The sequence below is a fragment of the Anomaloglossus baeobatrachus genome, chromosome 1 (assembly GCF_048569485.1).
Source record: "Anomaloglossus baeobatrachus isolate aAnoBae1 chromosome 1, aAnoBae1.hap1, whole genome shotgun sequence".
Taxonomy (NCBI): Eukaryota; Metazoa; Chordata; class Amphibia; order Anura; family Aromobatidae; genus Anomaloglossus; species Anomaloglossus baeobatrachus.
The window spans coordinates 152,034,461-152,056,400 of NC_134353.1; the positions used below are offsets into that span (position 1 = coordinate 152,034,461).

The 21,940-nt window shown below is 44.3% G+C and overlaps 1 protein-coding gene across 1 annotated transcript; it reads right to left on the minus strand.

Moving 5' to 3' along the window:
• Nucleotides 1–1,390: 1,390 nt before the first annotated feature.
• Nucleotides 1,391–21,347, minus strand: SLC25A4 (solute carrier family 25 member 4). Its single transcript, XM_075347136.1, has 4 exons — nucleotides 21,137–21,347; nucleotides 9,165–9,651; nucleotides 8,072–8,212; nucleotides 1,391–1,859 (listed from the first exon to the last, which is right to left on the minus strand). Exons 1-4 carry the CDS (start codon nucleotides 21,245–21,247, stop codon nucleotides 1,702–1,704), a joined length of 897 nt encoding a protein of 298 aa, XP_075203251.1. The 5' UTR covers nucleotides 21,248–21,347; the 3' UTR covers nucleotides 1,391–1,701.
• Nucleotides 21,348–21,940: the final 593 nt, after the last annotated feature.

The following is a 21,940-nucleotide window of genomic DNA, read 5'->3' on the forward strand; positions in this document are numbered from 1 at the left end:
GGCCCTCTACTGCAGCAAATACAACCCCCCCTACTGAAAATTATCTTTGTCTAGATATTGATTTTTTTATCTGCCTTTCAGATTTGTCATCAGTTTTCAAAATACAACCATTATTAAATACAGTATATACCTTAGATGAGGCTGGTAAAGGAAGTAAAAGAGTTCAGTCTCTGCCTGCTCAGACTCACTGACAGCTGCAGCTTGTACTAAACTGTGTGAGATCTCAGCAGCGGGAGGCACACTGAGGAGCTGTCAATCAGGATAGGTGGGCGGAACCTCAGGGTAAACTTTCAAAAAGGGGTTTCCAGCAATTTTGCTATGGATCTTCAAAGTAAGTACACCAGATTCGGGTCCAAAAGATCTATTTTTTTATATTGCGAAATTTGGTGGCAAATCAACTTTAAGGCTATGTGCCCACGGGACTCTGTATCTGCGGATTTTTCTGCATCAAAATCCGCAGCTTTCCCCCGGAATCTGCACCTTTTCGTAGGTGCGGATTTTGTGATTTTTTTTTTTTTTTTTTTATTCAATTGAATAGGCAATATCCGCAACAATAATTGACATGCTGCAGATTTTTCCGCACGATTTACGCTGCGGAAAAATCCGCAGCGTGGGCACAGCATTTCCCAAATGCCATAGAAATGGCTGGGGAGTAGCTGTGCTGCAGATTTCTGGAAAATCCGCGGCTTTTCCGCGAGAAATCCGCGGCTTTTCCGCTAGAAATCCGCGCATTTTCCACAGCGTGGGCACATAGCCTTAGGCTTTGAGAAAATTGTAACCTAGAAGCTCAATCATATCCTTTCACTAGATCATAATAAGCTAGCAAACATTTTTGTGTTCCTTAAAGTGGAAGAACATACATCATACAGGAAAGGTAACCCACTAAAATTTGCAAAAGGGTAAAGGGGATTCCAAATCTTTAAGAATAAAATTACCTTTTATTGATGTACATTAAAATCCATGGTTCTCCAGTGACCAAGGGCGTACGCCTGAAACGCGTTTGTATCTGATTTTTCTGCTAAACATGGATTTTAATGTACATCAATAAAAGGTGATTTTATTCATAAAGATCCGGAATCTCCTTTTCCCTTTTGCTATTTTACCGTGGCCAGTGGTTTAAAAGAGCTCTTTCTGGATGGATATATACCACGGGTGTTACATGCAATAAGTATATTGTGTGCATACAAACCCCTTTTTTCCACTAAAATTAGGTTTCTAGTCGTCTTTTAGCAATATTCTAAAATAGGTTAATCTGAGTGTTCATTGTCTATGTATACAATTAGATGTTGATGGCACTCGACACTTGTCTGGGGATATATAGTACATAGTGATAGTCACGATTATTAACCAATGAGAGGCTATTATTGCCAATTAAATGAGGAACAATATATTCTTTGTAAGACACTTTATTTATAAATTACAGAACGTCTTCCCTTTTATTAGTGTTTCACAGGTTTCCAGCTACAAGCATACAAAATGCAACAAAGTATAAGAGATGAGATGTACTAATATTACACGTATGGATCCTTGAGTGTACATCTCCACAGGATGATAAACTATTACTATGTGTCTTTGTTGCATACCTCCCATTCACTCTCTGTTAATTTCCCTAGGAAATAGGATTGTTGTCCCTGAAGTCAGATGCATCGCTGAGTCTTTGAGTTATATGTAGGAAAGGATTAACATGACATGTTTGTTAATTTATGCATATTTCTTGATTTCATCATACAATACAAGTACAAATGCACCACCCATGCCTCTCAGAACATTGGACCAGGCACCCTTGAAGAAGGCTTTAGGTCCTTCATCTTTGGAAATCTTCTTCCAGCAGTCAATTGTTCCCTTGTACATGATATCAGCTGTTTGGGGGAAACAAAACAAAATATTAAGGAAAAGAAATGTAGTTTTACAAAGATATCAATAAAAAATACAAGAGAAAGTTAGAAAGATTAAAAATGTGAGACTGAAGTCACAGGTATCCTCTACCCTTTTAAGGACCTATTTTTTCCCCCCAAAGAGGAGCATACTTGTCAATGGATTAGATTTGGCCATTTAATCTCAGACTATTTACGTAAATGCCGCTAAGGGTATGGTTCCACTTGCGTATAGCTTCTGATGCGTCAGCCGAGGATCATGTGATTGTGATGTGATCTTGCGATCGTTTTACGTGTGCAGAGAAGAAGGAGGGAATACTTTTTCGCCATCTCCGCTGCTTGTCTCTGCGTATATTGCACTGTAGTCGTATAACCTGTGAGTGCAGTGCGATGTTTCACACGCTCCCATAGACTTGTATGGGGGTGCGTGAGCCGAAACTCGCTGCCAAACACAGCATGCTGTGATTCATTCCGCATGCTGATATGGCATCAGAAATCAATCGCAGATAGACACTGACCCATAGTTTTGCACTAGAATGAGAGCAATCCGTAGGTTTATCAGGTTGCACTCATCCGTGCAAAACGCAAGTGGAACCGAACCCTAAGATGCAATATCAAACAATGGCCATCGACAACAATTGTTTATTGAAATTGAATCGGCTTCTTATTTTCTACTTTTAGACAATTAATATTTTCTTCTCTGGCCACATTCAAGGATAAATTGAGAAATCTGAACTCAGAAGACATTATAGGCCGCTTTACACGCTGCGATATCGCTATCGATAGTGTGCGTACCCGCCGCCGTCGGTTGTGCGTCACGGGCAAATGGCTGCCCGTGGCGCATAGCCGCACATCGCTTTCACCCGTCACACGTACTTACCTGCCTAGCGATGTCGCTGTTGCCGGCGAACCGCCTCCTTTCTAAGTGGGCGGTTCGTTCGGCATCACAGCGGCGTCACTAAGCGGCTACTCAATAGAAGCGGAGCATCCCGCCCACCTACTTCCTTCCTCATTGCGGGCGGACGCAGGTAAGGTGAGGTTTCTCGTTCCTGCGGTGTCACACATAGCGATGTGTGTTGCCGCAGGAACGACGAACAACCTGCGTCCTGCTACAGCAACGATATTTGGGAATGGAGGAGTATGTCAACGATGCACAATTTTGCGACCTTTTTCGATCGCTCGTAGGTGTCACACGCAACGACATCGCTAACTAGTCCGGATGTGCGTCACGAATTTCGTGATCCCGACAACATCGCTTTAGCGATGTCTCTGCGTGTAAAGCGGCCTTAAGGCTATGTACACAGATTCTCTCCAAAATATTTATCAAAAACTCTATTGAAAATCTATGTTGTTGTTCACATGGAGTGGGTTTTTTTTTTCCTGACCGTTTACAAAAATGCCTAATAAAAAAAAAAAAGTGCATGTCATTTTTTTGAAGCCTGAAGGTAAATTCTCCAAACCAAGCATTGTCAAATCAAAAGGCTCCAAAGAACACTTCAGAAAAAAAAAAGTTCCAAATTGCTTCTAGACTTCTTCAAAACTGCTTCTGGAAAAGAAAAGTCCTCCAAAAATTCCCCAAAAAGGGTGAGCTTCTTAAAGCGGTTTTTCATTAAAAAAATTTTTTTTTTAGCTCCTCTAAAAACTCATTGGGAACATATCTGAACACTGTAAACACTAGGCTGTTAACTAACATTTAACAATGTCGTGTAGGTAAAGTATACCCTGCTTAAATTGTCAACCTTTCTTCTTTTGATACTGCTGCTACCTCAGCGGTATAATTCATGTTTTTATAATTATTGTGTTGTTATATATTTACATGGGACAAAAACACTGAAGATAGGACACTATGATACAATGTAAAGTAGTCAGTGTACAGCTTGTACGACTGTAAATTTGGTGCCCTCTAACTCAACACACAGCCATTAATGTCAAATTGCTGGTTACAAAAGTGAGTACATCCCTAACTGACAGTGCCCAAAGTGCCAATATTTTGTGTGGCCACCATTATTTTCAATCACTGTCATCACTCTCTTGGGCATGAAGGTCACTAGAGCTTCACAGGAGCCACTGGACTCCTCTTCCATGACGACATCACGGAGCTGATGGATGTTAGAGACCATGCGCTTCTCCACTTTCTCTTTGAGGATGCCCATAGATGCCCAATAGGGTTTAGGTCTGGAGACATGTCCATTGCCTTTACCCTCAGTTCCTTTAGCAAAGCAGTGGTCATCTTGGAGGAGTGCTTGGGGTTGTTAACATGCTGGAACTATGGTCTGCTTCCGTATGTCACAGTACATGTTGGCATTCACGGTTCCTTCAATGAACTGTAGTTCCCCACAGCCGGCAGCACTCATGCTCCAAACCATGACACTCCAACCACCATGCTTGACTGCAGGCAAGACACACTTCTCTTTGTACTCCTCACCTGTTGTCACCACACACGCTTGACACCATCTGAACCAAATACGTTTATCTTGGTCTCATTAAACTACAGGACATGGTTCCAGTAATCCATGTCCTTAGTCTGCTTGTCTTCAGCAAACTATTTGCGGGCTTTCTTGTGCATCATCTTTAGAATATACTTCCTTCTGGGATGACAGCCACACAGGCCAAGTTGATGCAGTGTGCAGCGTATGGTCTGAGCAGACAGGCTGACCTCCGCACCCCTGTAACCTCTGCAGCAATGCAGTCAGCGCTTATATGTTTAATTTGAAAAGACAATCTCTGAATTTCACGCTGAGCACGTGCTCTCAACTTCTTTGGTTGACCACGGCGAGGCCTGTTCTGAGTGGATCCTGTCTTGTCAAGACGCTGTATGATCTTTGGCCACCGTGCTGCGGCTCAGTTTGAGTGTTAGCAATATTCTTATAGCCTAGGCCAACTTTATGTAGAGCAAAAAGTCTTTTTCATATCCTCAAAAAATTCTTTGCCATGAGGTGTCATGGTGAACTTACAGTGACCAGTATGAGAGAGAGACTGTGACAATTTAATACACCTGTTCCCCATTCACACCTGAGACCTTGGAACACTAATGAGTTACATAACACTGGGGAGGGAAAATGACCAATTGGGCACAATTTGACAAGGTTCACTTAGGGGTGTACTCACTTTTGTTGCCAGCAGTTTATTTAGAGGTCACGCCTAATTTACACTGTTATACAAGCTGTACACTGACTACTTTACCTTGTATCAAAGTGTCAGATCTTCAGTGTTGTCCGATGAAAAGATATAGTAAAAATTGTCCGATGAAAAGATATAGTAAAAAATTTACAAAAATGTGAGCGGTGTACTCACTTTTGTGATATACTGTATCATCGATTCTGAGCAGCTGCTGTTATTAGCGCTAATGATATAGTCTGTAACATCCAGCCCAGTGTGGGCCTTCATGGGTATGTGATAGGCAAAGAAGCAAGACCAAAGGGTCGAGGAGAGCACTGCTTTGTCCTCTAATTGAGGCTTTATAAGGAAAAGATGCCAAGGAAGGCAAGAGAAAGAAGTTACATCCTACAAGCAAGTTCGAAAACTCACCCTAATCCTTCTATATAGCCATTCATCAGGGGCGAACATATCATTAGTGCCACCTGTACAGCCACACAGGGGCCCAAGAGGTAAGGGGGCTCATTTCTACCTACAAAGCAGGTGCAGTTTTGCATTTTTATGAGCAGCTGGGCTGAAAAGGGCCCATATATGTAAAGCACTGTGGAATTAATAGCACTATATAAATGAATAAAATTATTATTATTATATATTGTTCTTACACAGGGGTCATTTTCTGTCTATGTCCCCCCCCCCCTGCCATACATTGTATATGCCGTGTTCCCTGCAGCAAATACCGTATTTTTTCGGATTATAAGACGCATTTTTCCTCCCAAAAATTTGGAAGGAAAATGGGGGGTGCATCTTAAAATCCGAATATAGCTTTACCTGGGGGGCCTGTCTGTGCGGCGATCTGGTGCGTTCGGGCGACCGAGTACCTGTGGTGTGCGGGCGGCAGCTGGGTGCCTGTACCTGCGTGTGGGCGGCAGCCGAGTGCCTGGCGGTGCGGGTGGGTGGCTGTGCGCCAGGTTTCCCAGTGCGTCCGCGGTCCCAGTTTCAAATGATGGTGCCGGGAGACAGTGCGTACGCAGACGGAGCTCATGGATGAGAGCTCCATCTGCGCACGCGCTGCACCTGCAGCCACTGACCCGCCGCGTGTGCCAGCAGAAGCTCTGCCTCCTGTGACCCGCTTCACCATCACTGCTGCCCCCCCCCCCCCGGTAAGACAACACCGGAGTATAAGACTGACCCCATTTTTATTTTTTTGTACCTTTTTTATCTCTAAATTTGGGGTGCGTCTTATAAAGCGAAAAATACGATATATTATGGTAGTATTCACAGTTTTGTCCTCATTTTTGGTGCTGTGATTCTTGCATGTTGCCATTTTTTTTTTGCATGTTATGGAAAAACCACAATGTTTTTACCTTGATTTTTTGCACATCAAGGCACCAAAAAATCTGACAAATCTGTCACTATGAAAACACCCCAAGGCAGAAATATGTACAGCAGTGTCCCCAACCTGGCTCGTGATCTCTATGTGGCTCACAACTGACTGCCAGCTTGGTGCATTATGAATAGCCTATCTCTGGATGATGACTTGTCCAGCGCGGAAGAGCAGATCTGCATACAGGAGGGGGATAAATATTGTAAGCTGGGGATAGGATGATACTGCTGAGTGCAGGAGTGTGGGGAGGGGGCTGGATGCCAGAATACTGACTTGGTGTATAGTGCAAACGTTGGTTATAAGTATACTGCCTGTAAGGGAGGCGGCATAGGGTCTTGGGTAAGCTGTACTGGTTATGGGGGCGCTGGGTATGGCTCGCGACCATCACTCAAAGCTGAATATGACTCAAAGGATGGAGACCACTGCTCTGGAGAATATCACACCAAACTATGTAGGACATTAAAAACTGACCTTGATAGTACAATATTACAAAAAGATCTGGATAAGATGTCAGAATGGGCAGATACTTGGCAAATGAGATTTAATGTTGATAAATGTAAAGTAATGCACCTAGGACGGAGTAATCCTATAGCTGCGTATACATTAAATGGAAGTAAACTCGGGACTACAGAACAGGAGAAGGGCTTGGGTATTCTCATTAGAAATAAGCTGAGCAGCAGCACTCAATGTCAGGCAGCAGCTGCTAAAGCAAACAAGATTTTAGGGTGTATAAAAAGAGAGATTAGATCCCGTTATCCCAACATATTGTTACCCCTCTATAAATCACTTGTAAGGCCACATCTGGAATATGGGATCCAGTTTTGGGCTCCACATTTTAAAAAGGACATTCAAAAGTTAGTCAGTTCAAAGGCAGCAACTAGACTATTACAAGGAATGGAGGCCTCCAATATGAGAAGAGGTTGAAAAAGTTAGATATGTTTAGCTTAGAAAAAAGACGTCTCAGAGGAGATCTCATTTATATGCACTTGCAGCACTGTCACTTTGCCTCACACACCGTACTTACAGCATGGTCTGTGAGGCGATTCATAGCTCAGTAACCTGGGGTCATCATGACAGGTTTGCCATGACAGCGATCGGGTGCCATTGATCACATTACAGGGACCTGATTGCCAGGGAGAGGTAAGCGATTCTTCTCCCTCCCTCCTGAGTGCTGTGATCGCATTCATCTCAGCATTCAGGGGGTTAAACTGCTGGGAATGGCACAGGCACCACACCGGGCAACGGGAGCCGGATCCTGGCTGTAACATAAGCCGGAGATTCTGTGGCAATCATGGGGGTACAGTGCCTGAACCCTTGTGATCGCCATGACTTAAAAAAAAAAAGCATGAAAAAACACGCAAATGTAAAAAAAATGCACATTTTTTCAGCTGCTTTTTTTTCTTGACAAAACATGCAGTTGTGTGTGCGGAAAATCTGCACATATATCTGCTCTGTGTACACATACCCATACCAATAATGTTAATGCCACGTCTGATTCTATAAATTAGGGCGTCAGCACTAAAGTGCCCAGGTCCAGACACTTGTGATGGCTGAGTGATGGTGATCCCTGCCGCCACATTCAGTATTGAAATAATGGAACATTACTTAGAAGCTCAACTAGACCATTCTAGGTAGAAATTTGAAGGTATCCTCCAGTATAAAAACATTAAGGTCCAGTTTTTGGGAAATATGTTCCCAGATTGCGATTTGATCTTACCTCCTTTCCTGCCAGACTGCATCATCATACGACGTCGGACAGTGTCAAAGGGATAGGAGACAAGGCCAGCTACGGCAGTGACGCTCTGAGCAATCATCCAGCTGACCATAATGTGCACATTCTTGGGATCTGGCAGCATGCCTGTAAGACAATCACAAACAGCATGAGATAATGGCATAATGCCACCGCAAACGCAGCTAAAGATGTAGGGATTTACTATACTGTCTGGTTGTTATGGATTTACGTGTTCTAACAGAGCATTCGATTTATTAGGTCTAACATGTTATAGCATGACCACCACATTTAAAAGGAAATCTATCACCAGGTTTTTGCTACTCCATCTTGGAGCAACATAATGTAGGGGCAGAGATCCTGATTCCAGTGATGTATCACTTAGTTTACTGGGTACAGCAGTTATGATAAAATCACTGTTTTCCCTACTGCAAATCTATCAGTGCTGACAATACTAAGCCGTGTATAACCCCACCCACACAAGCTTTTTGTGTATACTGTACATTGAGAAAAAGCTGCCAGTCAGTTTTGCGGGTATGGTTATATAGTGAAAGAGGACTACATGGCACGAAACACTTAAGGCCCCGTCACAAACAGAGATAAATTTTTGGCAGATCTGTGGTTGCAGTGAAATCATGGATATATTGTTCCATTTGTACACAGCCACAAACCTGGCACTGATTGTCCACAATTGCACTGCAACCACAGATCTGCCGCAGATTTATCTCTGTGTGTGACAGGGCCTTTAGTCCTCTAGTGATAATCTCCTGCAGATAAAACACTGATCTTATTGAAACATCACATAGCCCAGTAAGTGACCCATCATTAGAATCGGCCTCTCTGTCCCTACATCATGCTGCTTTCATATTACATAGCAAAAACCTGCTGACAGATTCCCTTTAAAGGAAAATGATGCTTTTATTTTATCTAACTACAAAAAAAAATGGTTTGGGGAGGGTTAAATTAATCTGATTTTGAATCTGACTACATAATTGGGGAATAACATCTGATGTGAATGACATTTGTTAGTAAAGATTCTTCATAGTATCTACATTCAACATTGTCATTGGCTTTTTCTTACCCTTAGCAGTATCATAGACACCAAAGTAGGCTGCTCTGTAGATGATGATGCCCTGGACAGACACATTGAATCCCTGGTAGAGACCTTTAGCACCATCTGACTTCCAGATTTTGGCTAAGCAATCTCCAAGGCCACTAAACTCTCTCTGGGCTGGACCTTTACCCACATCAGCAGCTAGACGGGTTCTGGCGAAATCCAGAGGGTACACAAAGCACAAGGACGTGGCACCAGCGGCTCCTCCAGATGCCAGGTTACCAACAAAGAACCTCCAGAACTGAGTGTGCCTGTCTACACCGCCCAGAAAGATTTGCTTGTACTTGTCCTTGAAGGCAAAGTTGAGAGCTTGGGTTGGGAAATAACGGATGACATTGGCAAGGTTGCCTCTCCAGAAGGAAATAATGCCTTGTTCTTTGGGAATTCGGACCACGCAGTCCATGATTCCCTTGTATTGCATCTCGGCTGAAATCTGTTTGCTGGCATGCTGGACCTAAAGAGAAAAAAGGGAATAAAAGGTAAGTATTTACTGTATGTAGGCCTGAAAACTCACATGGTAGACTAAGGGGTGCTTCACACACAGCGAGCTCGCTGCCGAAATCGCTGCTGAGTCACGCTTTTTGTGACGCAGCAGTGACCTCATTAGCGATCTCGCTGTGTGTGACACTGAGCAGCGATCTGGCCCCTGCTGCGATATCGCTGCTCGTTACACACAGCCCTGGTTCGTTTTCTTCAAAGCCGCTCTCCTGCTGTGACACACAGATCGCTGTGTGTGACAGCGAGAGAGCGACAAATGAAGCGAGCAGGGAGCAGGAGCCGGCGTCTGACAGCTGAGGTAAGCTGTATCCAAGATAAACATCGGGTAACCAAGGTGGTTACCCGATATTTACCTTAGTTACTAGCCTCCGCAGCTCTCACGCTGCCTGTGCTGCCGGCTCCGGCTCTCTGCACATGTAGCTGCTGTACACATCGGGTTAATTAACCCGATGTGTACAGCAGCTAGGAGAGCAAGGAGCCAGCGCTAAGCAGTGTGCGCTGCTCCTTGCTCTCTGCACATGTAGCTGCATTACACATCGGGTTAATTAACCCGATGTGTACTGTAGCTAGGAGAGCAAGGAGCCGGCGCTCAGTGTGCGCGGCTCCCTGCTCCCTGCACACACAGCTAAGCGGTGTGCGCTGGTAACTAATGTAAACATCGGGTAACCATACCCGATGTTTACCTTAGTTACCAGTCTCCGCAGCTTCCAGTCGGCGGCTCCGTGCAAGCGCAGCGTCGCTTGCACGTCGCTGCTGGCTGGGGGCTGTTCAGTGGTCGCTGGTGAGTTCTGCCTGTTTGACAGCTCACCAGCGACCATGTAGCGATGCAGCAGCGATCCTGACCAGGTCAGATCGCTGGTCGGATCGCTGCTGCATCGCTAAGTGTGAAGGTACCCTAATGGTAGGAGTGTGTACACACTGCATCTATTTCCACTGTTTTCTGTGTGTAAACAAACAAAAAAAACACTTAGAAATCAATATGTTAATTTGTTTATGTAAGTACCACTTGTTCATATGATGGTATATGTTCAGTCGTTTAGACATTTAGGGCTTTCAAAAGCACTTAAAAGAAGTGACATATGTTCTCCAGACATTCTCTGCCACAAAGATGCTCAATACTTACAAGTCTATGGGAAGGATAAAAAGACGCCATGATGTTGTTTTCTGCATTTTTTTTTAGTATTTCCACAGGTGAAAACCCCCCTCATGTTTTCTTCAGTGCTTTAACAACGGAAAATACGAGCAAAAAAATGCTTATTGAAAGAACCAAATAAAATGACCCCCTTTATCTAATGCAGGGGTTCACAACCTGTGGTTTGGGAGCCACATGTGGCTCGCGGACCTATGACGTGTGGCTTACGGAAGCTTTGGCTGTCATTATACTGGTAATGGGGGCTCTGGGTGTCATTGTGAGGAGCGGAGGGGGCAAGAGCTGGATGTAACCCTCTCTCAGAGCTGAATGTGGCTCACAACCCTCTCTCAGGGCTGGATGTGGCTCTTGGGCCCATGTAGTGTGGCTCGCAGAAGTTTTGGCTGTCATTATACTGGTAAGGCCCCACTCACACTTGCGCTATTTTGACGCAAACGGAATCCGTCAGTAATGTAGTACAGTTCATTTATTTACAGTGGAAGCGCGTTAATATGCCGAGTGTGTGTGTCATGCAGTACCCGCTTGTGTCCACATGGTGTTGCGCTTCCACTGTAAATAAATTAACTGTACTACATTACTGACGGATTCTGTTTGCGTCAAAATAGCGCAAGTGTGAGTGGGGCCTAATGGGGGCTCTAGGTGTCACTACTCTGAGGAGCGGGGGGCAGGTACTGGATGTGCCTCCCGACCTTCTCTCAGAGCTGGATCTGGCTCTTGGGCCCATGCAGTGTGGCTCGCAGAAGCTTTGGCTGTCATACTGGTAATGGGGAATGGGTAATGGTAATGGGGTGTCACTACTGTGAGGAGCGGGGGGGGGGGGTTGTTGAGCTGAATGTGGCTCTCAAGGTCAGAAAGGTTAGGGATTACTGACCAGAAACTGCCACAGCACTGCCACAGCAGAGAAAGTAGCAATAATCAGATGCAGAAATATCAGAAAACCCACATAGCAGAAATAGCAGACATCCACAATCTTGTTACTTTCTATATAAGGGAACATTGTTCTTACCCCTGAATGCGCTCTCTCAGCCTAAGGCTGCAATAGCTATAGTAATATACGATTAAACCTTTAACTATCCTGAAGACATCAAGTATATATTTTTTTGACTCGTCCCATTCTTCATTTGAAGGCAGCTGAGCCACCAAGACTCAGTGCTGGACCCAGGCAGGGTAAAGGCTAGTTTCACACATCCGGGTTTTCGCCGGTTTGCCGGATTCGGCGCACGCCAGTACAGTGTATACAGTACAAGGGCAGCGCCGCAACTTTCGGGTCATATGACAGCATTTGACCGGCACTTGTCACACTGCCATTGTACTGTATACACTGTACTGGCATACGCCGAATCCGGCAAACCGGCGAAAAGCCGGATGTGTGAAACTAGCCTTAGGCTGCTTTCACACATCAGTTTTTTGCCATCAGGCACAACCCGGCAAAAACCTGAAAAAACGGATCCGGCGTCTGCTGCCACCGTATCCGTTTTTTCCCCCATAGACTTCTATTAGCGTCGGATTGTGCTGGATGGCCTTGTGTTCAAAATTTGCTTGTCCAGTGGCCGGATGGAACGCTGAGGGGAAATTTTTTTGTCTCCGGCAAAAAATCGTATCGCGCCAGATCCGGCGTGTTTTATAATAGAAGCCTATGGACGCCGAATCCGGCGTAATGCGGCAAAAAAAAGGGATACGGCCATGCTCAGTATCACAACAAATCCGTCAAAAAACTGAAGAAACTGATGGAAAAAACTGATGCAACTGATCTGTTTTTTCGCCGGATCCGTCGCATCAGTTTTTTCGCCGGATGGTACCTGATGCCGAAAAACTGATGTGTGAAAGCAGCCTTAGGGTAGTTTCACACATCCGGCTTTTTGCCGGTTCAGGCTCACGCCAGTACAGTGTATACAGTACAATGGCAGCGCAACAAGCATGACAGCATGTGACCGGAGCATGTGACTCGGAAGTTATAGCACTGCCACTGTACTGTATACACTGTACTGACGTGCGCCGGAACTGGCAAACCGGCGAAAAGCCAGATTTGTGAAACCGGCCTAAGTAAAGCACAGGAGTTTTTTTCCTACTAAAGGAAAAACTCTTCTGAATGGGGACAACCCTTCTAAGATAATCTGAAGCCACCATCCTACATGCCTCCTTTGCTCTGGTTACACTTTGCTCTTTACTTTGCCCATACTCTCACTTATACAAACCACAAAGTATCTCACTTTCAACCCTTCCAGGTGCCAAAACACATCTCTTCTGTAAGTCTCCGGACCAAAAAGCTCTGAAAATTATTACTAATCCCTTGGTCACTGCTCACAGCTCTTAAGCGGGCTTTACACGCTGCAATCTCGCTAGCGAGATAGCAAGCGATCGTACCCGCCCCCGTCGGTTGTGCGACACAGGCAAATCACTGCCCATGCCACACAACCTCGCTTACCCCCGTCACATGCACTTACCTACCCTGCGACGTCGCTCTGGCCGGCGAACCACCTTCTTTCTAAGGGGGGCGGTTCGTGCGGCGTCACAGCGACGTCACATGGCAGGCGTCCAATAGAAGCGGAGGGGCGGAGATGAACGGGACGTAACATCCGCATTGCCTGTGGAGGCAGGTAAGGAGATGTTCGTCGCTCCTGCGGTGTCACACACAGCGATGTGTGGTGCCGCAGGAACGACGAACAACATGGCTAATAAGCAGAAAACGATTTTTTGTTTCAGGACGACCTCTCCGCGCCAAACGATTTTGACCACTTTTGCGATCATTTAAGGTCGCTCATAAGTGTCACACACTGCGATATCGTTAATGACGCCGGATGTGCGTCACAAACACCGTGACCCCGACGATAATTCATTAACGATATCGTAGCGTGTGAAGCCCGCTTTAGTTCCTTGTCATCTAACACATAAGTACACGACATGGTAAATCAGTGATATGGACTAACACCGCACTTAAATAACTTTTATGAGGGTAGAATAACGTGGCTGTTTTCTTCCAGAAATAGCAGCACTTCTGTGCGTCTTTTTGGATATATTCGCACAGGGTGGACATGCTGTGAATTTCCCATCCAGATTTTTAGGAAAGTAACCTGATGCAGTTTGTCATGAAGAACGGTAATAACTTTATCATTCAATGTTACAATATAACAATAAGGTGACAGGACCATGCTTTAGGGCTGAATAATCATTTATTACTATATAAATAAAATTATATATATATATATATATATATATATAAAATGCCCTATTCTGTCTGTCTGTCCAAGAAATGATGTCATATGCTGAAACCGCCTAAACCACGCCCACACAGCTCCAACAGGCCGTACACCACCCCCCCACACCCACCCCTCACTCCACCTCACCTAATCAGCAGCGGCCCTGCATCACATCCCCCACGCACCCACACCTTACTTTACCCACACCCAATCAGCAGCGACGACAGCTCAGTTAGGACACGCCAACTCGCCGAAACCCTGACAACGCCATGACGCAGCCGGCGGACAGGTACAAGGGACACCGCCATGGAAGCTCCCTACACCCGACGCGACGGAGCACAGTAAGCCCCAACCCACAGGAGGCCCCAAAGCGCAGGTCAGTGACGCAACTACGCCACAGAGACACAGAGGGACGGGGACCGTCGGAGACGCAGCTGCAGCATTGCAGGGCTTCCCCGCGCCACAGAAATACATAGAGGGACGGGGACAGGAGAAGATGCAGCTGCGGCGCACTAGGAATCCAGCACTCAGGGACGCAGCTCTCCCACTAACCAACGATAAATGCAGGGGAAGCACATGGCTACTTAACATTCACAGCAGTGTTAATATTTAAGTAGCCATGTGCTTCCCCTGCATTCATCCGTGGTTAGTGGGAGAGCAGCGTCCCGGAGTGCTCATGAGCCAATCATTACTATTCATGGCCAGCGGGAAATGAACACACACACACACCACGACTCCCACACAGCCCAACACAAACAAACACACTGGCACACACAAATCACCACACACACACACAACCCCACTCATATCAAACGTGCTCCCCACACATGCACAACCACCCACACACGGCGCACACACACACAGCCGCACACAAACACACACACACCGCACCACAATCACACGCCCCCACACACACACACCGCGGCACACAAACAAATACACACCGCACAAAACACCCCCCCACAACACACACACATCACCCCACATACGCACCGCACCACACACAGAACGCAATACACACACACCGTGCAACACAAACAACGCCCTACACAGACACCCACATACCAGGATAGGGGCCATACAAGGATGGAGACTATACCCGGATGGGACGCAGACCAGGATGCTGCATACACAAGGATCCTGCCTATACCACGATGGGGCCACATACCAGCATCAACCCACATACCAGGATGATGGAGACTATACCCGGATGGGACACAGACCAGGATGCTGCATACACAAGGATCCTACCTATACCACAATGGGGGCACATACTAGCATGGGGCCACATCACAGCATCAGCCCACATACCAGGCCAACCCACACCTCCCAACGCCACAGCCTGCAACTCACCACCGGCCACAGTGCAAAAGCAAAGCGGACGCTGCCCAGGAGCGAGCAGCCGGCGGACAGGTACAAGGGACACCTTAGGAAACATTCTGGATGGTGCCTATACCGGGAGGCTGCCTTCACCAGATTGCCCACACAGACCAGGATGGGGGCACATGTCAGGATGGTGGCTGCACCACGATGGGGGCACATACCAGCATGGGGCCACATCAAAGCATCAGCCCACGTACCAGGATGAGGGCCATACAAGGATGGAGACTATACCAGGATGGGACACAGACCAGGATGCTGCATACACAAGGATCCTGTCTATACCACGATGGGGACACATACCAGGATGGCGGCAATCACAGGATGGGGCCACATACTCTGACATTGCCCTGACCTGACTTCTTTCCTTGACTCTACTTGATCATTCGCTACCACTGTCTATGTGGGTATCTTTCACAGATTATGACATAAGAATAATAAATAAAAATATACTGTGTCTTCCTTCCATTATTAGTCAAAAATCATACATTAACTACAAAATAAATTCTAGAATACCCGATGCGTTAGAATCGGTCCACCATCTAGTTATTAATAACTTTTTATTCTTTTATGACCCCCGACTGTAATCTATCTAGGAGTCTGGCAGCAATTGTTAAGTTCTTCTGCAGTGGCATCTCAAGGAAATGAAGCATTACAAAATACCAGTGTCACGGGTGACAGATAGTCATGTGGTTTCTGGCAATAGAAGGTCACAGCAATTCACTATGCAGAATGCTCCCTGACTTTCTATTGTTCCTGCTGTCAGTATTCATTGTGATAGGTAGCTTTCCTATTGGATTTTAATCTCTTACCCTTTTGGACCCAGCAGGAGCTCACCTTCCACCCAGCTGCTGATCATCAGTAATCTCTTGGTGCTTAAGTACCCCTTCATTCCTTGGACTGTGCTGATGATATTATTCAGTTCATGCAAGACCTGGTTGCAAGCAGGTGGCTTGCACTCCTCTGTGGTATCGTTGCTGAAAAATTTGCTGAACTTCTACCCGAGTCATCTGTAGATAAGTAGTTCATGCATTTTCCCCGTGTGTCCTCATGTCTTTCATAGTGTTTAGTGGGCTTGATGAAGACCTCATCCCATCCATTCCCTATTTAGGACCCAGCACTAGGGATACCTAAGGCCAGGTATCCAGCTAGGCGCATAAGTGCGGAACCCATCTAGGGTGTTGTGGGACCCCAGCAATAGAATTGGTCAGTGGTCACCATCTTCCCCTTCCCTAAACACAGGGTTTTTCTTCCCTTTTGCCGTTTGCTTGGTACTTTCCTGTATCTAGTGTGACAGCCAGGTTCTCAATAAAGGCAGACTTTTTCTATAGTTTCTCTTTGCTCAGGGCTTTTAAACAGGTATTCACATGTTGTGAAATTTGTATAGTTAGCATGAAAATGTGTGTCGGCAAGTTAATTGCTTTTTTTCTATCTGCCATTCTCCTACTGTCAAAGCTTTTATCGTACGTAGTGTACAGCTTTTATTTCTAAAAACGTTCGGCCACCAGAGAATGACAACACCATCTGCCGTCACAGTCACAGTAGCAATCAGGAACTCAGCAGTAGGACAAGACTACTGAACCTGAACTGTCACTGTCTCTCAATAGGTAGTGCACCCCTCCCCCAACGACAAGGAAGTGAAGAGACCGGAAAGCTGGTGTGCTTCTCAAGACACAAGGTGAGAATATAAGGCCTAATAAGTTGTCTGCAATGTAACATCCCCAGATAGATGGCTGATATGTCTTAGTATTATCCATGGAGAACAGTAACGCCAAGAGCTAAGGATATGGGAATGCTACTGGTAACAGACGTATGAGTTGAGTTTTGCACCGCAGCACCACTGATAATGAACAATTGAAATAAGTAAATAAAAGATTGTGTCCTAAAAGTAAAAAACTAATAGGAGTGTTGAGTGTCTGATGTTTTCTACTTCTTTCAGGGAACCAGAACAGGTAATTAGATTTGACCACGGCATAGTGGGACTCCATCTTTAGGTCTACCAGCCTGATTGATTCATATGTCACCACCAGCTCTCTGCGGGTTTACTTATTAATTGAAGTAATGTGTTTCTAGTTAACGTTGTAGCCAGAAAGTCACAAACAGTAATCAAATGTGTCCCTGTGTGTCCTCAGGAATGACATCCAGGAAGGCTTATGTCCTGAAGGACATGGAATGGCTTTATGGCAGTGTGATGAGCTATGAGTTGTTAACTTAGGGTTAAGGGTGCTTTACACGCTGCGACATCGCTAGCGATCTCGTTGGCGATGTGACACGCCAGATCGCAGGGGTCAAAATCCAGAACAGCAAATTAAATAGATATTATGTACAAACATAGACCATTAGTATAATAATAGATTTATCTGGATTATGTAAATCAACTCCAATTATAATACTACTGAACCTGAAGACCCTTATACAATTTTCTACAGTCTAATGCCATTCACAGTTGTATGTAGGTATAGATTAGATACATAAGATACATGAGTGATTATAGGGCTGGGATTTTTCTGGATGTTAAGTCAGTAAAGCTGACTGAAAAAACATGTCCCAGCCTGAAATAGAATGAATAGAGTTTATTATTAGAACATAACCCATTGTTTAAATTACGTTTTTGTGTTAAATGTATTTATTTTTTTTAATTCTTGCCAATGTTTTTTTTCATATCACAATCTTTATTAAAAAAATCAAAATCTTGCAGTGTTCAGACTGGCCACTAGGGCTTTATGAGACTTTCACTTCCTGTAGTTTCAGGAAATCCATCTCCAATGAGCAGACTCTAGCCCTGTCTTATGTATTGAAGCTTCCAATGAGAATATGCAAAGGTCATTTTGAAGGAAGGGAGAACAAGGTGTACTGTGTCATCAGCTGTGTATAGAGGTGTTAAGTGCCTTTGCAATTCCGCCTCTGATGATAAGGAAACTGCTGTAAACTCTTCCTGAAGGACCAGGAAGTATGTAACTAAAAATGCCCCAGTGGAGAGTGTGAAAATTGCAAGATTACCAGTAATTATTATTATTTTTTTTTTTTTAAATAAAGAGCATAATGTGAAAAACATTGCCATAAATTCATAAAATGTGCATGTAACACATAAATCTGCTTTAAACAACAGGTAATTTTTGATAATTTTCTCAAGACAGTAATAACTTGCAGAGGATCTGAGAAGGAGCAGGATTATTTTACTCCATACAACTACTGTTAGGCCAGAGTCACACTTGCGAGAGCCTCGCATGTAACTCGTGCGAGTCTCTCATTGAATCAACCGGCATGGACTCACACGCTCAGGACAGGAGCATCTCAGCTGCATAGACATACATGCAACCGACACACTCCTGTCAGGAGAGTGCGAGTCCGTGCCGGATGATTCAATGAGAGACTCGCGCGAGGCACTCGTAAGTGTGACTCTGGCCTTACCTGATGTGTGTGATATCAGGGCAAGAACCCTTGTTAAAAGAGACTACATGAAGGGGGTTCCTATGGATCAGAATATCGATGCCTTATTATTCGGATAAGTCAGGCTCTCTATAGAAATTGTATATAGATATATTACCATCTTTTCAGTTAGCCATTAAAAGGTATCAACCACTGAGGACTCTCAGTTCTTTTAAACAATTTTTTTTATCTCTACTGGCTAACATGGTACAAAGATATATTTTACCTGTATAGAAATTGAGCATTGATAGTGAGGTGCAAATCAGAGGAGGAGGAGAGCTGGACTACCATGCGTGTGGTATTGTAGTCTGAGCATTGATACATCCTGTTTGTGTCTTGCTGCTTAAAGGCTAGGGCCCCACTTTGCGTTTTTGGTGCTTTTTAGGTCCGTTTTGAGAAGCACCTTTTTCATGCCAAAAGGCATGCGTTTTGATTTCCCAGCGAAGTCTATGGAAAATGGGGATTTCTAGACCCCACTTTGCGTTTCAAAACGCTGCGTTTAATTTGTATATTTTGTGGCAAAAACCATGCGTTCAAAGAAGCAACATTTCAATTGTTTTTGCCATTTTGGGTGCGTTTTGCTAACATTGAAGTCAATGAGAAATGGCAAAAACCAAGATTCCAGCAAATTCCTGCGTTTTACCTGCTTTTCCAGTGCAGAAAACATGCTTTTTGGACATCAAAATAACGATTTCATATGTCCCTTTACACACACACATAGTTCGACAATTAAAACTAAGAATTTTAATAAATTATTGCTATTTTTCCATTAAATATCATATTACCGCTATAATTTCATTAAATTAATCTATTTTCATTATTTTTCACAAAAATATAGATGATTTTTCTTTTTTTCCAATTTTTTCATTGAGTTTGAATATTTAAACTTTATTTAGCAGTGTCATGATGTTAAAAACGCATCTATCAAAACGCAGGTGGAAAAGCAGGTAAAAAGCGCTGAAAACGCATCTAAAACGCGGTAAATACGCATGCGTTTTCAGCGCTAAATTTCTGAAAAAGGCAACTTTGGTCAAATCAATTAAGCCCAAAACGTGCGTTTAGAACTGCAAGTAGATGAACGCAAAGTGGGGTCCTAGCCAAATAAACATACAAACATTCCAGGAAAACAACAGGTTGGACCTTGACAACACAGGCATCCCTGAATTCTATGCTTTAACCCTTGCAGCATTCTGTCTTCAGCGTACATAGCAAAAACCTGCTGGCAGATGCCTTTCAAGTTTACATTGCTCTGTCTCTCACGTCTGCTTAGTAGAGGTGCTGTGATTTATCATAATGATGTCCCATTCATTACAATAAGACACACGCAGGCATCTTCAAAAGCTGATTGGTGCGAGTTCCAAGAGTCAGATCCCCAATATTGATGTCCAATCAATATCTTGACCCTGGAAAACATCATCTTTACTTATTCTATACAATGTTGAAAAGAATTTATTTTTAAATATTTATTGAGAACTGATATCATGATAATCATAATGTAAAAGCTACTTATATTTGCAATCAATTAATCGAGTAAATTGTTCCACACTATTACATAGTCTGTTACTATTACTATGAAATACACTATTAATCCTAGACGTGCTGTAACAGGCATTTGTTTTCTCAGGGCACATAAATCACATAAAAAACAATTATTACGGTGTCCCTTGTAAGATGCCAGCGTCTGACTGACTTGGCATGTGTTCCAGGGCAACCATGTGACCGTTCTAAAAACAGTCAATGGGCAGAGCAGGGGACACTTTCCATATTTAGTCACTCCAGGCTTGCCATGTAGTGCCCTCCCTGCAGATCTGGCCCCTGCCCATTCTGGCTCCTGTGTATTCTGACACTATGGCTTGTTCGTCTTATGACCTTCTGAGCTCCGTGTACCCTTCTGCTTACAGGAAAACGTGTTCTGGGAATATGAGGGTGCACATATTTACTAATGGTGGACACGGACAGAAGAGGGCCCCTGTGCAATAACAGGTTATGGGTGCTATTCAGTCCAATAACTCATCAAAATTCACAATCTCACCTACTTTGGAGGTAGAAATGGCCCCCATTACCTCTTTGGCCCCGTGCAGCTGCACAGAGAGCCCCAATGATATGTCTGCCCCTGAGCAGAAAACATGTGCAAACATCTAATTATAGTGATTATCAAATTATACAGATAAACGCACGATTACCCCAATATAGTACATCTTATATATCATAACTGAGCATACTATTACATCAAATACCACTAGTGCGCCTACAAATGATAATAAAAGTAATAATAATCTTGTTACCTGCAGCAAAAGTTTCACTCTCTCAATTGGGGCCACAGCCGTCTTAGAAATGGCCGCAGCAATACCTCCAGCTAAAAAGTCCTTGAGAAAGCTGATGGCTTGGTCACCCATCTTGAAAGTGGTAGAGCTGAAGCACCTGCTTCCTTACACTACAATGTCAGTCCTTCTCCAGGCAGCTCCCCGTCTGCACTGACAGCCAAAATAGGACGAGTGACGGACCAGCTCCTCTTTATAAAGACACTAGATCTCCCCCAGGGGTGGGATCTTGGAGGATACTTATAATTGGCTGCTGTGTCCAGATCAGAGGGCACCGGGGGCACGGGAGACATGTTGCTTCATGGAGACCCCCATGATTCACATAGGGACATTTAAAGGACATTTAATGTTATCTGCTGCAGAGTGGAACGGCTTTTTGTCACGGCATGTACCCATATTAATAGCATGCTGGGTGATCTAAGAAAGGACAGAGGCGATGAGGAATCAGAATAATGCTGGAAATAATAGGAAGACCCCTGGCGCCCTAATAGAGAGTTTTCACTTATCCTTAATGTACAGTTTTGACCTGGACTGATAGTGGCAAAAATAAAAGTGATTAAACCTTTTAATACAACGTTAACGCAAGTCCATTTTTTACAGTAAAGGGACATTTAATATAGAAGTTGTGAATATTCATTATCAGATATTCCGCTCAGCCCCATTCCCAGAGGTAAAATGCCCCATTCTCAGGGGCAGCACTATTTTTATTTGTAAAACATCAAATGCTTTCTTAATAAGCAGCTGTGAAACTATTGTCACTTCCATGAT